Source organism: Contarinia nasturtii, unplaced genomic scaffold, assembly GCF_009176525.2.
Source record: "Contarinia nasturtii isolate CC-2019 unplaced genomic scaffold, AAFC_CNas_1.1 Cnas_scaffold_129, whole genome shotgun sequence".
In the NCBI taxonomy this organism is placed as follows: Eukaryota; Metazoa; Arthropoda; class Insecta; order Diptera; family Cecidomyiidae; genus Contarinia; species Contarinia nasturtii.
The window spans coordinates 4,902,228-4,920,520 of NW_022197486.1; the positions used below are offsets into that span (position 1 = coordinate 4,902,228).

Sequence of the window (18,293 nt, forward strand, 5' to 3'; positions counted from 1 at the left end):
GTAACCAATGACCATTATATTAAAACAACTCCAAGATGAAATACAAAGAGCTAATGAATAGCAATGAATACAGCAAAGTTTTATCGTTTTTTTTTACATTTTAATTAGTGATACAAATTCTCAAGAATCAACTTACGTCACCCGAACAAAAGAATGCCAAAAACATTTTAGAATTACTCAATTTGATTGAAAGAGAACCATCGTTAAAAGCTTTATTACTTTGAATATTTTTCGACTCAATCGTTCGCATAGACACAATGAAATAAAATAGACAAAAATGGTTTGAACGTTGCTTTGTTTTTTGGTTCATCTTTGTTAAGTTTTTCAGTTTCATTCGAATGATCTGATCAAAACAAGAGAGAGAAAGAGTGAAAGAGAGAGAGAGAGAGAGAGAGAAAAATAGGGAGCGCGAGAGGCGAGAGATAGAAAAAGAAAGAGAAATGGGGGAAATGATCTTGGCAAATACACTGTGGTAAAAAAAATGTTGTTTGTCCGCATATGGTGAATGTGCCATTTATGCTAAAATCGTGTATTCGAAATCTCCCTGCTATAGAGATTCACTCTATTGTAAGAAGTGACAACGATTTAGCTAGCAAAAACTGGATCTGTATGCATTTTCGCCTCTGTGTATATATATATTTCTCTCTCTCTCTCTCTCTCTCTTCCCACAGTGTCAGTATAAACAAAAGAATACTTTCATTTCGATTATCATGTATTCAAAGTAATCGTTGGCGATATTGTAAGTTTTATTCATCGTCGCTGCTGCATAGATTGTCGATTGGCAATTGTAAATTGAATATTCACTGCAAGTTAAATGAATTTCTTTATTTCGATTTGTTTCGGTTGGAGATTTGAGCTGGCAGAATCGTAGTCGATGGTCTTTAATATAACGACCATCGGCCGAGTGCAATGAATGTTAATAACCTTTTGACTTATGCATCAAGAACTTACTCACACTCCAATTGTCTTTTTCTCCCTTTTGGTGTGTATGCTGTACATAGCGGTGAATGCTGGGCAAGAGTAGCGCGCAAGTATGATCATGAGATCGCTCGATGTGACTGGAATGGTTTGAATTTAATGCATTTTACGTTGTTTTCGTCTGATCGTCTCTTTCACCGACATTCGGTTCACCAGTTGACAGCGAATACAATGTGTTTTTTTTTATTTTGTTTTGAATAAAAAACGCTCCATCATTTTACAAGACGCACACTCAAACACACATGCGCCGGTCTAACAGTAAAACAGTCTACTAACTACTACTCAATTCTGTTTTTTTTTTCTTGATCAGTACCTAAAACTTACTCGCACATATATACTCTGTACGGTGCGCATAGTTCTGTTTTTTTTTTGTTATTGGTTTCAGGGCACTTTTGCCTTTACCTTTTCTTATTTTGTGTGTGTGTGTGTGTGTGTCAGAGTGCCGCCGACTTTCGGTTGCTTGTTTTACTCGTTCGTTTATTCGCGCTCCGTACATATTCTACTGATTATATTTGTGATACACAAATACACATTGATTCACGTTCTCTTTCTCTCTCAGTTTCTGTTCATGTAATGGGATTTAAAGGCAAACCGCATATCACTCACATCATGTGCACATATGTAAAGATCATAAGAAGAAAGAGATGGCAACGAATTTCGAATGTGTAATTTTCATTTAGTATTTGAACTTGACGGTGCTCTCAATGTAGTTCTTGTGTATTTGCTCCTCGTACATATATTCTCTGTTTGGTTCTGTGCCGTTTTTCTTTACTTTAAACTGTTTATTTGAACCGAAGTTTTCATTGTTGTATGCATGTTGCGTATGAACGTATATACATCTGTGTTCTGCGCACGAGAGAGAGAATTACTCTCTTTCGCGTTGTCTCTCTCTCATTTTCTCTTCATTTTATTTACATTCACTCACTCACTCTTTCTGTCTGCGTGCAATCCCATTACAACCAAACTGACTTTTCATCATTTTGTTTTCTTTCCTCTTGATTTAGTTGTTTTTTCAAACATCATGTAAGAACATGTGTGCAATGTCCAAAACGTGTGTTAAATAGTATTCGAAGTGCACGACAATGACAATTATTAACCAACCCATTTCAATATTTTCATTCATTACTTAAACTATATCAATATTCAAGTAGTTGTACATTTATAGTTTGCGGACACTTGAAACAAATCGCGCAATTCATTTTGTGTCATTCTTTAAATTAGGCATAGTTTTTTTTTGTTTCGGGTGAGCACAATTTATTGTTGATCATATATTTTTATTATTTCGTCGACGATTGGCCAAAGCACACATTTATTAGCCTGAAACACCGATCATCGAGAACTGTGTACAGTAATCGTGTGAGTTTATGATACAGAACAAGCACGCCAAATGAACAAATGAGAGAGATTGTTTTACGACAACCGGATAATATCGTAAACAAATATTCATTTGAATATAAAAAGGTGCCAATAGAACAGTAAAAATGACTTCTTATCTAACTGAATGGGCAAATGGTGTGTGTGTGTGTGTACAAAAAAAATGTATACAAATGAACTTCAATTTATAATACATCAAAGGAAGTAACGAATATTTGAAAGACCGCAGTAAATTGGTGTGAATATTGGAATTTGTTTCCATTTGCTATGAAAAATAGTCGTTGTTTGTATTCGATTTACACGATTGTGAATCATGAATGAAGACGCTTCGTGTCTTCACTGAATGAAACTCATTCTTCTTCGGTGTCAGAAAGGAAATTCATCGTTATTTAGAAAAAAAACTCATACGATTGTTCACTTTTTTTCACTCTGTTGAAACCAAATACCAAAATTTCGATGATAAACTCAGAGTTCATGCGAACGAACTAATATGGAAAAAATCATCGGCAACATTCATCATTTGAGACTCACATTTTGAGTCATTATATTCACGCAAAGTCAACGATCGACATTGATGAACGGTTTCAACGAATCTTTTTTTTTTCGGTAATTTAGTTGGTGCATTTGTTTCTACAGTTGATCTTGGCATATAACTTATGTTCGACTCGTTTTTTTCTTTATATTGCTTCGTTATGCACAAAAGAAACACACCGAAACAAAAAGGGAAAAAATAACTCGTTGAAATATTTCAATATCTTTTTCCTTCACTCGAAGAATAATAAATAATTTCTCGCTTGAATCCTTTTTTTTCTTTCAATTAAACACCGGGGCAATGCTATTTTTCAACTTTGCTGGGGCAATGCTATTTTTCAGTTGAATTTGGAATCAAAGTGCGACCGGCAGGCGTACGTGATAATAATGCATATATAAATATGTATAATAAAACCGTCTGAATGGGATATGGCCAATGTGCACTTGATTTGTTGCTTCGGCCACTTTAGAAAATGATCACATTTATCTGTCAAGTTGTCATGTTCTTTATCGCATTCAACAAAACAATAACACAGTAGCGTTGAAATGAAGAGAGAAAAAAGAAGTGGTTCTTGTCATATTCCACTTTTGCGCATAAAACATTTGAATGATTCGCTTAATACATGGTTATTGTTCATTTTTATTTCTGCAAAATTGCCATGTTGCTGCTTTTTTGAAGTCGCGCTCAGGAAATGTTTCACATTGCATCGACAGTACTGTGTTAAAAATGGATTCTGTACGCATTAGTTATGCTTCGGGGTCTAAGAAAACTATAATCGGTGTGTGCACTTTGTTCGCTTGGCCAACACATGCAATATGAACTAAAGAATGTTCAAACCATCACCATCATCATTTTCAATCGGTTATAGTTCAGTGGTCTGCATTTATAGTTAAGCAACTAACAATATAAATTAGCCGCACAATTTTCGTTTCAACTTCCCGTCAAACAATTGAATTTATTCCAGTGGTTCAGTTGTCACGTGCTCGGTCATTGCGTTTGAAGTGGGCGAATGCAAATGCATCAATGTTTATCATGTTTATTTGCGAATATATCGAAATTGAAAAAAACAACAACATAAAATATTTGTATATTGACCGGTATATTAATCATAGTCATCATATATGGTAGCATAAACAAAATGGTACACAAAATTCAAAATGAATGCAAGCGAAAAACAATAGCAATTCATGTGGAAAAATGGTGAATTAATGAAATTGATTACCACTCGTGACACAATATTGTATGTTTGTCGCTTTATGTGCACATTTGAATTTAAGTATTATTAAATTGTCGGTCATTCAGAGAATCAGTGGCTAGCCAACTTCAAACTACTGCCATTTACGATAGAATGAATTAGATAATACACATTCGAATCATACAGTGTATTAATGCGGTTGTGTATTCACATATATGCGTTGCGTCCAATGAGCGCGGTATATATTGTTCTCGTTGGTAAATATCGCAGCCTGCTTAACACCGTTCAACACATTGCCGGTTCAGTGCAGCGTGCAACCAATTCGATTTGTTTGAAAAAGTTAACTGTGGAGAAACAGGAAATCTATTGAGTTCATTTGCTGTTTACAATCCCGAGAATAAATTTTCATTTTTCTTATATATTTTTCTCGTTCATTTTTTTTGTTTGTTTGTAAGTTGAAACACGATACAAATAAAACCACACAAAAATTGATGAATAGTTTTCGATGTTGAGCACGAGCTCACACGAGGCCGAGATAAAAGTGGTTTCATTTTATGTCGTGAATATGATTTTGATCATGGTAATTTTAATGCAATTGAATGTTGATGCAGCAATAAAACTAAAGAGAAACTAATTTAATGTCATTTTTGTTTTGTTTGTATTTCAGACGTGAAACCAACAAACGTACACAAAGTGTATGTGGTATGAAGAAGAGAAGAGTTACAAATAGATCAGAATATTGAGATTCGAGGCACGAAATATAAGAGAAATCAAACTCTGAGGTCGGAACGCGCACATACACACTTAACACCGCGTCATGAATGGAATAGCAAAAATATTGTTGAAAGTGCATTGAATTCATTTAGAATTGCGCATCTTATCATTGTCAAACCTTCACGTTTCCTACAAAGTGAAAAGAGAAAAGAGTGAATTAAGAAGCACATTTCTCCTCAATCAAAATGGTTTGACACGTTTGCCTAAAAAAAACAACGGCATGGATAAGAAGTGCGCCGGAATTAATCAGTGAGAAAAAAAAAACGAACACACACGGAGAGAGACGAGGTGATTGTCATTTTAAAAAAAACCATCTCAACTGAATAAAGTATGTGATATATTGGCCCATTTTTCACAGTTACCCAGTTGTGTGCGTCGACTGAATGCTAAAAATATTGAGTGAGCCGAAGAAAAATCGCAAACAAAAAAAGCAGCAGCAGCAACAACAACAACAACAGCTGTGCAATTATCAAAGTGAACTGTCATCGAACGACATTATTGTGCCGAGTGTAGAAAAACTAATTCACATTGTGTAAATCGCGAATGATCGGTGAATGAATAGAATCACAGCGGTGATAACAACAACAATCGGAAAGGGGGATTTACTCGAATCGTATGAAATTGCACGATTCTTTCAATCGTTTCGAATTATTAATAGCACATATGAAAAGAAGTGAGAAAAAGGAACGCACACGGACGGCGAATGCATAATTTAATATATTTTTTTCTATACAAAAATGAATCGGATTGACACATACAATGGATAAAATTACATCAAAAGCATACAAAGAACGCTTTGCGATAAGCGAACTGACGGCGATATAACTTAACGATTGTACCATAAAAAAAAGTTAATTGTAACCTGATTTTTTTTTTGTTCGTTCATTTGTGATTCGCGTGTATAATATCGACAAACAACAATCTTTATCTCATGGTTTATTCAAACCACAAAACTTAATTAATACAGTTAACAAAAACGACGACGACAGAAGGACTATAAATAGTTAATGCCCATCACGATAACAAATCGAATAAGTTTTGCATCGAACAGCATTCGCCACATATTTGAAAGAAATGATAAAAGTTTGATAAAAATCCAGAATTATTCGAATATAAAGTGCTACAAAAATATTGAAAATTCGATCAGATTTTATCCGATGTGATAGCATCGAAGAAGTAGAAGAAGAAGAAAAAAACCGTTTCCATTTTTGCGCATGTGCGCGCGCTAAAAACATCAAGATTATAATGCTGAATGTTTTCTGATAAAATAGATACCGACAAATGTGAATCGTGTATTGCACTACATAAAATCGTGCTGATTGTTTTTTTCAAAAATAAAAGAAATGTTCGATGATCATGGCATTGTCGTGAAAGCATATTCAGTCTCGAAGTCAATTGCATCGTGATACGGTGTGAGATGCAAAATCTTTTATCTTGGCCACACCATTCACACATACACAGTGGAAGCGCTAACAAGAAACAACAACAAATGTGCGGCCAATAAACAAAATTGTGCAACGAATTTTTTTTTTTTTGATGCGGTCGAAGTGGATTTGCGCTAAAGGGCGAATAAGAAGCGAAAACTCACGTTGCTGAGCCACGAGTCCGTAATAACTGCTTGTCTATGTATATTATGTTTTGTGAGTGTATGCAGAAATTGCAAGTGTATTGAACCGGCTGTCAAAATCTGATAAAAAGAAAACTCCGTAATATTGTCAGACGAATTGTGTTTGTGCTACGGATGCTGGGTGCGTGTGATAAACAGTGACAGTGTAACGAATATTCTTGTATCTTTCACCTCTTTCTTGAGATTTATTATCATTAAATTTATAACTTGAACGGAGTTATCTAATTGTCATAGTGCCGTTGTGACTGTTTAATAATATCTGATAGTTGTGTGTGCGAAACAAAAAAAACGGAGATCGCGCGCGCACACACACATCAACAACCATACACAGTAAAAGCATCAGACACAGATGATTTTGCCAGTGTTAGCAAGCGTTTCAATGTATATTCACTTTTGGATGTGAGTTGCTGGCTGCCATACACCGAGCGATTAGAGAAAGAAAGCGAAAGAGGCGCACGGACATCGATGGTGGACAGAGTGGGATAGAACAGCACACAAACGAACACCGAAAGAAAAATCGCTTTTGACGAACGAAACGAAATGAAAACAACAACACAATCGTCGAAAAGCATGCGGTCTGGCATCGTCGTATTTCTTTAATCAGTATGTGTTTACAGAACGATACAAGCGAACCATCGACAAATACGAACCGATTTATTCATCCGCTCCAGCTCGTGCATTCATCAATATTCTCGTCGCAACTAAATACCGAAACGCGAAAAACGAACAGCAAAACTGTAAGACACACACTTCGAACGAAATAAAGAAATCAAATCGTTCAGCGAAAAAACAGTTCGTTTTTTTTGCTTCTCTTCATATTTACGAAACAACAAAATTTTCAAACAGTCGATTTTGCCGCAACACAATAGTCAGTCAGTCAGTTACACACAGGAAACAAATAAATGTCTTGAATAATGTGTGTCATAAAAATGTTGGCATATTTTATCGTAGATTTTTTTCGGCACCGAATGTATCCAAATGGAGAAAAGATAAAATAATTTTCGACATTATCGAAGTGAAGCACTTAAACTAGAACTTTGTATAGACTATCACATTCACACAATCTATTGGAGTGTTTAAAACATGAATTTGTTGAAATGCAAAAATTAATTCCAAAGACCAAAATTTTTTTTCTTTGCTTCGTTCGGTGATTGCCAGTGAAACAACAATAAGTGGAAATTTTTTGTGATATATTTTAATAGCGCTGCAAAGCAAATAAGTGCAACAAATTTTTGTAAAAGAAAGCAAAAAAAAAAAAAATATATACCGTTAACGTAGTCATCAAAAACAGCAAACGAACAATGCAAGTGAATTTTGTCATTCATGTGTGAGCCAAAACGAATAAAAATATATATAAATGTACATGATTCGCAATCTAATGGACATTTTCGATAAAAATCAAATCCACCCTTTTCCAAACGTAATCCAACGGGAAAATTGAATTGGCAACTGGACAAATTACGAACCAAACTAATCTGCATAAAATATTTAATGTTTTAAATTTTAAGTCTTGCTCTTTTATTGAGTTTGTGTTCATTGTGTGATAAAACCAGCGACAGATTAAGTAAGCGGAAAAAGAGCAAATCTATTATCTTAATATCAACTAAATTTTAGTGAAAATTACGGCTTTCATTGTGTGTATGTGTGTGAATTATAAAGCGGCAATACAAAAAAAATATATTTGTAAAAGAACACCCGCACAGTTTTGTTACATTGCGTATTGGAATTTTGTCGTGTACGCATTATTATGCAATTTTATTTACCGCTATATAAAATCAGTCATCCAATCCAATAAAATTTGCAAACAGACAAAAATAGGCCAAACCAAAATTGACATATTGCAACGGTTTGAAAAATTTAAATGCTTATTTTTTTGCTGTGTGTGTTGAGTGTGTGTTGCAAATGCAAGTGAAACAAAATAAAAATTAAATCACAAACAACTAAAAAAGAAATTCTCCATTTAAAATGATGATGGATCGCGAAAGTTTGAGTGAATGGGCAAAGGACAAGCCATTAAGCATACTACAATTAGATCCAGCCGATCGTGCCGTACTCCGAATCGCAGGTAAGTGGTCAATTTATATTGGATTTTGTTTCCTCCGCTATTTTTTTGTTTTAAATTCTCATTTTTGTGTTGTCAATTGTATGCGGATCTTGGTCAATTTCGTATGCATACAGAGTACAAATGAAGAAAAGAGCAGCAATAAACAATTTGATGTGACGTCGTGAATTTATATTTGCAGTTTTGAGAGACCAAAATTATTTGCTTCACTCTCATAAAACAGCGGCAAACAACCGATGTGCTTTTTTTTTATTTTGTTTACTTTCAAGCACTTAAAACCACACTCATTTTCTCAATTTCATTCGGTTGTTTGTTTATTCTGAGTGTGAGTGTGATGAAGAATAAAATGGAATGAATAACAACAGCGAAAAACAAAAATCTCTCAAAGCACCGTTTCATCGGTTTGCGTGTGAACATGAACAAACAGCGAACACATCAACATTGTTTCTCGGAATAGAATTTTTCGGTGAAATTAAGGCACACAATTTTCATTGAATATAATGAGAGACGTTTTTCGCTGTGCACTAGTAAAATGCAATGTTTTTGCACCGTGATACACCGGAATAAAGATGAAGAAGATGCTATCACTTGATAGTCATTTCATGTTTATTTTTTTTTTTGAATATATAAGCGATGAGAGTCCGAGATAGAATACGATAGAAAATGAGAAAGTGAGATAGAAATGGATAGAGATTCAGTAAACTAAAAAAAATCATTCAAAGTGACGTGGTAATGAGAAGAACGAGTGTTTGTGCCGCGATCGCAACCGCAAGCACTGATAGATAAAGAGAAAGAGAGAGAGAGAGAGAGAGAGAGAGAGAGAGAGAGAGATGGGGGGACAGAGAGATGGATATCAAGAAATAAAGAGATTGAAGGCGAATTGCCTACATTGGCCGGTGCATTTCAATGTATAGCATACATTGTTCGTCATTGCAATATCTCATCGAATGCATGACTAGGATTTACTCTTTAATTTGTTACGCTTCTACAAATTTCTGCGTGCAACCGATTTGTATTCGGTATATAAACTATTTTCATTACTCATTATTATTCCACATTAATTTTTCTGTTCAGGTTGTGTGCTGCTGTTGTTGCGGTTGCACTCGCCGCACTCTTTCGCTCATTTGTTGTTGTTTTTCATCTACTTTGCTCATTCTCATCATCATTTCTTCAATGGTTTATTATTTCTTCTTCTTTTCTTAATAAGTAATGCTAATGCATTATTATCCACGATCCACATGTTGTACGCTCTCTATCTCTCTCTCTCTCTCCCTCTCTCTCCCTCTCTCTCTCTCTCTCTCTCTCTCTCTCTGTTTCTTACTCTCTATGTATGGTTGGGTTTTTTCGGTTTCAAATAGCTGGTTGCATCTTTTGTGGCTATTTCTTTGTGTATTTCGTTTTGCTTTGCGGTAGACGTACGTTTTGTGGCTAGTTATTGCCATTTTACCCCTGAATTAAACGTCCCCCGTGCAACCAATGCCACTCGTATTACACTATTTTACTCATTTAGCCTGAGCTACGCAAGAAAATTATTGGAGGAATAAATGATTACACTTGCATATTGACCGATACGGCAATTTTCTTGCAAATCTCATTGCATAGCAACTCGACATATGCAACTGCATTTGCATTTGAATTCGAATCATCCGTTGAAGAATTTGCATCAGATCGATGAAAATTGCGCACTACTTACGATATCAGCCATGTCAATTCCCTTTGTTGCGCGTGGGCATTTGACTACGACGAACAAAATGCCTGCTAGTTGTACTTTTCATTGTTGATGCCAATTAATTTGACTCGCCGCGATAAAACTGTGTACGGTGATATCGCATACACACATTTGGTTGAAATAACGATTCAATGAATACAATGTCCAATCTATGACCACATTGCATCATTTCAAATGTGATCGGTCATTTTTTCGGTTTCGCTTGGATTTCTCTTCCTATTAAAAGAAATTGCATGTATACGAATTTACTTTAGCCTCAATCAGATTATATCGATCCTTACTAATGCGAATCATGTTCTATTCAATTTTAATTATGAATATACATTAAATTGCATTTATATTTAGAGGAAGAAAAAAATTATATATTTTGAATCCAAAATCAGCACGTGCACTGCGTTTCACTTAAAAACAATGCAATTTATGGATATGTTTGCGAGCCTAACGCCAGCGAAAAGAGAACAGAACACAAAAAAAACAAGTGTTGTTCTAAAGTAAAATTCTAATTAAAGAAACTACATGAACTTCACGGGCGTTGCATCAATATAAAATCGCTCATGTTCATTCACTATGAACTGTATGTGTGTGTGTTGTTTGATCGCAACAAACGATCTTGCATTTCATCAACATCAAAATGATTGATTCAATGTTCTAACGCATATCCAGGAAGAAATACATGCGCATACATACCATTTTCATTACCATTTTGGAAGCGAAACTAAAAAAAAAACTCCATGTTTATTCATTTTCCGCAACGATATATATCAGCAAAATCATACAGACGAACGTCAAAATTATTCCAATTCTACTATTCATTTTATATTAAATTCCCTTCAAATAGCATTTGAAAATGTTATGTACGTTTTGCAATCACACCTTCACTTGTGAAAACGACACAAGTGCAAAAATGTTTGTTTTGCTACAATTGAATTGCTCATTCAAAATATCATCATGCAAATGATAATTGTTCTTCTTCACTTTTATCACTCACGTCTCTGTTGGCTCGACGATTGTTACGATATGCATGGGCAATTCGCATGTGTTGCTCTTTGCTTGAATCGGTCGATGCATTGCAATCCAGTTTCTTTTTTTTGTTATGATGGTTCTTTCTTTCGTTTTGCAGCCGTCTTCACAGTGCCGTCACCGTTTGTATGGCAATTCACCATTCCGGCCACATCCATTGCATGTTAGTTAATGCCACAAACGCAAATAATAAATTCGAGAGAAAGAACTTTGTCGGAATCCATCACCACTTTGTGTTGTGTCACACTTTTTGACTTTGTTTCCAAGAATATTGAATTTACAATGAACGAAGAGAGTCCACAAAAGTTCCGTTTCTCAGATAAATTCTATCTTGTATTGTTTGTCTTTTCTTATTATGTCCATTTTTCCAATGCTCTTGAAGTTTGGTCGATTTGAACTCAAGCAACGCTAATACAAGATGCCCATATATAAATCGATATAAATCATCATAAATCGTATCCGGCGTGTTCGCACAAGAATGGCCACAATTATGAGCGCATGGTTTTTTTGGTCGTGTGTGTAGCGTCTCCCCCTTCACATCAGTGACACAAATTCAAAAGACAAATCTATTTAAACAAATAAGACGCTTGGATTTTCGCTTCGAACATTTGTCAATTTATATTGTTTTTACGCTGACACAGTAAAGTATTTTTTGCTTTTCTAAGAAAACAATCAACTCAATTTGAGCCTATTTGAGTGAAGGTTTCACTTCGAACACCATTTAACGATATGTATACGCTTAAACTATGACTGAAGTAACTATAATGGCATCAGAAAGGAAAAAGGTATACAAAATCAATTAGCTTCGATTTACCAAAATCAATTGAAAACGCGGCCGTTTTTTCGCACCACAAACATTTTTATGAGGTCAGCGTAACAAGTGACAAAATTCATCGTATTTTTATTTAATAATTTCAATTGATCTTCATATAACCATGGGTGACTTTTAATAAATTCCAATTTGATGTTTCCAAATCGTCGTTTCAGCGCTGAACAATGTCAAAACGAAACTGTACTGCATTGCTTACGAAGCAAATCCAGTGGCATCAATGAATCCAAGTAACATAGAGTATGGGTGTTTTGGCGATGTCTATGCACTTTTTAAAAAATGGCACAATGCAATCCCATTGAAATATCTGAATAGGTGTTAAACCACTTACCTTCTGCAATAAATGCCGTTCTTTTTATAAGAGGTGTGCCAAATGTTGCGGCGCCCGCTAATTCTCTTGAAATTAAGTATATTCACAACGAATTGCTCAACACTTGGCATGAAACAAAAGTGGTTTTGTTTGGATAAATAATAGGTTTACAAACCGAAATACAACAAATTGGTATCATTCACCGTTCTTTAAAAAAAACCGCCTCACATCAATGAAATAAAAGTGCATGATTTAATTAAATGTGCAATGATATCGTTGTATGTCGAATACGCCAATTGCACTTAAAGTGAGTATGTCAACAAACCGCATATATTCCGGTGTTGGGTGTATGTGTCTCATTTCGTGTCACATGTGCAACGCAAACATTTTTCGTTTTGCTTTTGATTTCGTCTGCTATGAGCCATTTCGTTTGAACGACGTGATGCCTCAAATGGTCCAATAAATCACGCTCGTATCATCTTTCATCGCACACTTATCCAAACGGGGCGAGTCACCGTCAATGCAAAACAACCGTGTCGAAATCTCTATCTTTCTTTTTCGTATTATACTTACTCTCATTTATGCAATGAGTAATTCATGTGCTTTACCGACCAGCAACAACAAAAAAAGTCGAGTAATTCTCAAAGAATGCGCGTGTGTACACTGATGGTAATACAAAAATATGAGAAGACACTCATAAATTCCATCGATATGAAAATAGAATATTCAGATAAACTCACTCGTTCGCATTATGGTTTCAGATATAAAAAGTCCAAATGTTAACCAGATTAAATAAATATCAAGTTTGAATGAATAAACAAAACATAAAATAACTGATATAAACTTGATTTGGGCTGTTTCACACACATACGCTTGCTGATTATATCGAATTGATTGTCTTGATGATGAAAAAAAACCAATGATCTGTTATTAACAGATGAATCATGTAAATCTGGCTGTGTGTTGAGTGCGTGTGAAGAAAAAAAAAAGTACATTCATTTCGCATTATACATATTGATAAAAATAAGCACTTATTCAGATTCAATTTACACGTTATGACTTTACGGCACACGAAACAAGACTACTTATTATGTTTTTTTTGTGTGTGTGATACTCAATCGAAGAGATCAGTTGTCGCAATCTATTAAAATCAAAGACTTGTTTCTTATTCGTTTCATCGGTTTTTGGAGAAATTCATTTTTGTTTTCTTTGATTTGAGGTCTCGCAAGCAGGCAATATATTCAGCTGTCGTCATCTGGATATTACAGCTCATCTGGATATCGTCAGCAGATGATACAAAGTGAAAACAATAGAAGTGATTGTTATAGGTATATAAGCTTGTTATATACTGGTATTACTATTACAATCACTTCTATTGTTTTCACTTCGCATCATCTGCTGACGGCATCCAGATGAGCTGAAATATCTAGATGACGGCAGCTAAATATATTGTCTGCTCGCAAGTAATCTATCAAAATAATTGTAATTTGCTATTTTTTGCACACTTAAGCCAAATGTAACGTGTCGAAAAATAGAAAATTCTCGCTCAGAACGGGCTATTTTCAGAAGCACGACGATCTTGGTGCCGGCACGAGTACCGAAATACAATGTAATCATTAAATCATCAACGTGAATGTCATGATTTATTGCATTTTTCCGAGGTGTTTTGCAAATTACTCGCACCACATCACATGGCTAATCATTGCATTTTAACAAAAAAAAATGCAATCTTGACCCGTTCGCACGTCACATCTTACAGCTCCATCAATGGGGTATTATGCAAATTAAGTGCTTAAAAATTGAAAAAAAGAGAGAGAAGAAGATAGATTTGCTGTTAGATTATATACAACTACAAGATAGATTAGTTTATTGTTTGCATTCATTTGTATATTTGGCCTTTGTGGTCGTGTCGATTTATTTAATTTTTGCAATTTTGGTTCACATCAATCGCTACCGATTTTCTGCATCAAACTCCAAATATCGATGGAGAAATAACCATAAAATATCAATACGTCATCGGTATAATTATTCCACCAAATTGAGTCGAACAGCGACAGATAACAAATTTATACTATAGAAAATATATTGTTTATTCCAAATTTGTGTAAAACATCCGCCACCGTTGTCGATTTATCAAATCAAGATTTTGAATAATTGTTAAAACAAATTTCGGTTGATTTGAATTTTATTTTCATAAAATTTGCATAATCGGAAGTTGCATGTAGACGCCTCCTTGAGAAAAAGAAGCGAAAAAATAAAACAATAAAAATGACCATATTAATTAAAAAAACGTGATTGCCAAGAGAAAAAAAGCGATTTAACGTAACTGAAATCAGAATCTTAACCAAACAAGATTACCGATTTCTCAAGATAAAAGCGGTTGATTTAAAATTCCGGTTAGATGACGAAACAAAAAAAAATTCACCTGTATTCCGAAAATGCCATGGGCAAACAATTTTAAGCACAAACACACACATTTTTTTTTTTATAAAATTGAATGGCACATTTTTCTTTTCCGCGATGTATGTCAGTTTTTATTCATTCAACAAACAAAACTAACAGCTTTTAAGTATTTTATGACTTATTCGTTGTAGTATCTGAAATCTACATTCATTTGTTAAATACCATTTACACGCAAATAAACAAAGTTAAAAGACGAAAATCGCACGTATGTATATAAACAATAGACATTTCATGACATTAACGTGTCAATTTTGGCGCATAAGCACCCATTTTGTTGACTGATTTAAAGCCGATGATTTTTATATTTGAGTGTTGATATGATTCTCGTTGCGCCGTCGCCAATTACAAAAAACAAATAAAATGGCTCATAAAACCCAAAAAGTGTAGAAATCGTTCGTCAAATTAATGAAAATTGTGGTTTGCAGAAAATGAACAATGGCTGTGTGAGTCGATCTTGAATTAGTATGCCGTTGTTGAAGCGATTGAAATGAGTCGAAACGAAATGCGAAATGACTGCATCGCAATCAACATACATAGTCTAAATCGTTCAGCGATTAGATCATAATGATTATGTGAAATGTATATATTTGGTGGTGAAATGGTTGGCAAAAATTTGCATATATTATCGAGTGTACGTCAGATATTCATCGATATGGCCTTTGATGTTTTGCCTTCTCGACTACGACTAATTAAGGCAATCGCTTACTTGAGAACATTTTTTTTGGTATTTTGATCACGCACGAATCGTTCAGTTGATGTCTCTATAAATAGGACTGAAAACTACGAATTAAATTGATGCTTAGAAAAGAATAACCAAAATAAAAAGAATGACATCCAGACATTTAAAGTTCCAGTCAAATTCAATTTTTTTCATATATAAATGTTTTGAATATGAAAAAGCGGCGAATTTAATTACTGCAATTTATTCATAAAACATCTTTTTTTCATGAAGATTTATTGCATATGTGCTCAATGTCAAAAGACAATTCAATTTAAGATCGAAATATAAGAAACGGACGATTTGGACATTGGGCCAAATGATATCATACCCATATTAACATTTTTAATATTTTGATTGCACTTTTTTTTTGTTTTGAAACATTTAAAACGATAAAAATATCGAAACGAACATGAATGATTTTTTGTTTCGCAAAATAAGTGCCAAGCAACCATGTATATGTTATGAGACGATGGAAAAACAATGAATCACAACTTATGCGAACACGATTATGGTTCAGATTTTTACGATGTAAATACTTGTAAAATAACACATAAATTAGCACAGATAGTGAGAGAAAAAGCAAAAAAAAAAAATCATCACATTTACATTTTCTGTCGGCATAGTTATTGATGTGAATAGAAAGTGATCTAGTGTTGAAGCGATGGTGCACAGAACACAATCGCTGTCCATCGTAATCAGTACATCTGAATATACATGCTATCGTTTATTCATCGAATGACGTGTGCGCAACTGAAAATGTTCTGATTTCTCACGGCTATTGTTAATATTTCTCATGTAAGTCTGATTTACATTTTTTTTGTACTTTGTAAACCCGACAAAACGATGACGAAACCGTGCAGTTGCGCTGAAATCAACACCATCACGGCCACTAGCAATGTTAATTAGTTTGAAATGAATGGGCACGCATTTATATTTTTTAATTTTTGTTTTCAACCGAATCAAAGTCGTTTGAGATCGCACGCACAAAAATTGTAAGCAAATACTATCAAAATGACCGCAAATTGCCAATTGACCGCAATCAACTGCATTTCAATTCCATTTTTTTCATTGCATCTCAAGTCAATTCTCCACTGCATTGCCCACACTAAACAAAATTAATCGATTCGTACTTGATCAGTTTTCTTCTTCTCGCAGATAGTGTGATTCGATGAACTTTTCGCCATTACATTTCTATTGACCGTGTCTATTTTCAATTCCGGATGTTATTGTCGAATCGATAGCATTCGATGTGCACATATTTCAATTGGCTTCATGCCTTCTTTCTATTTGTGTTTTTTTTTATCTCTACGCTCTTAATGCACAATGTTTGTTTAAGCCATTGTAATGAATTTAAATCGTCTGAAACTAAAATGAGACTTCAAACCCACGAACTACAAAGAAGTCATCTAATCGTATTAAAAATGTCGTCTGCTAAGAGGACAAATGACGATAAATTCATGGCATTCTGTTTGGACGGCAATTTCAACACAAAACAAAATAAAGAAAAAGCACACCAAAACGAAGAAAATCCTCATTGAAAGTCCTCTTAATCCGCAAATTCCGTTGCTTTGCGAAAAAAAACATAGTGGTAGTTTGTGTTGTTGTTCAAACTGTTTTAACTCATTCACCAATGTAAAACAGTTACATGAAAATGAAATTAGAGATTGTTGGAAGAATGTTGTCATAATATGCTTTTAAGCTGAATGTGTTTAGTTTGCAGCTTATTCTGAATGAAAAATCGCCATTTAAGTGATTTTTGTCAGTGAATGTCGAAATTTTGACTTTTCAGAATAAATTTTAAAAAAATACACAAAGCAAGCATAAGACAATGAAGTTAAGAAGAAAAGGTGTCAGAAAAAATGGTTGACATTTTTAGCATTTATACTAAGTGAAATGATGCAACGCTCAGTTTATTCGGGCATTTATTGATGCGTGAATTTTATGTGGCCTATGCACCATAAGTGTATCGAACATAGTATATCACGTGCATGTGTATGACATAATTTCGGTAGGCGCATATATTACGATGGCGTTGACAAAGAGGGTGTTTAGCGCAACTGTCGACCATATGTACCACTATCCGAAGCCGTACGATAAAAAACAACGCCATTAATTCTCTCTCTCTCTCGGTCTTTTGTCGTTTTCTCTTTTTATTCTATTTGAATTCATAGTTACTATTTGCTAGCTCACGAATATATATCTTTACCGCGTACAACAAATTCATTTTGCCTTAATTGTCATTCACATGTGATATCGTCAAAGTCAAAAATGACGAGAGTGATGCGTGTTTTTTGGTCATTTATTCGAAATAGAATATTTTATGCGCTTTTTTTCTCGCTCTTTAATATTATTATTTTGTCTCTCTCTCTCTCGTTATTGCTAAGGAAAACAAAATGGTAAGTGTTCTTTCGGTGCTCGTTGCGAACGCAATACATATCCTCTCAGGAATAAAGCGTACACACATTTCCCATAGAAAGAACACTTCCCATGTTATTTTTCCTTAACATTAACGTTCACAATTTAACAATGCTTTGGATTCGAAAATGCTAAGCCTAAAAATATGCGAATAAAAAAAAAGAGAAAAAAAAATCTTTGCACGCAATTTTCGACTCTCGCATTTGATTGGTTTTTGAAATTTCATTTTCGTTAATTTTTGGTGCAAACTATTTGGAACACATC

At 34.4% G+C, this 18,293-nt stretch overlaps 1 protein-coding gene across 10 annotated transcripts in view; it reads left to right on the forward strand.

Moving 5' to 3' along the window:
* The first annotated feature begins 6,651 nt into the window (after positions 1–6,651).
* LOC116344958 (dystonin) overlaps positions 6,652–18,293 on the forward strand; it is a 121,745-nt gene continuing 110,103 nt past the window's right edge. For 3 of the 10 annotated variants that reach the window (XM_031773878.1, XM_031773886.1, XM_031773896.1), the window contains exon 1: positions 6,652–8,545. In XM_031773878.1, coding sequence (XP_031629738.1) covers positions 8,446–8,545 — 100 coding nt within the window. In that variant the 5' untranslated portion in view covers positions 6,652–8,445. The remainder of the gene's footprint in view (positions 8,546–18,293) is intronic. The other 7 variants (XM_031773972.1, XM_031774001.1, XM_031773991.1 and 4 more) reach the window with 5 other exon arrangements.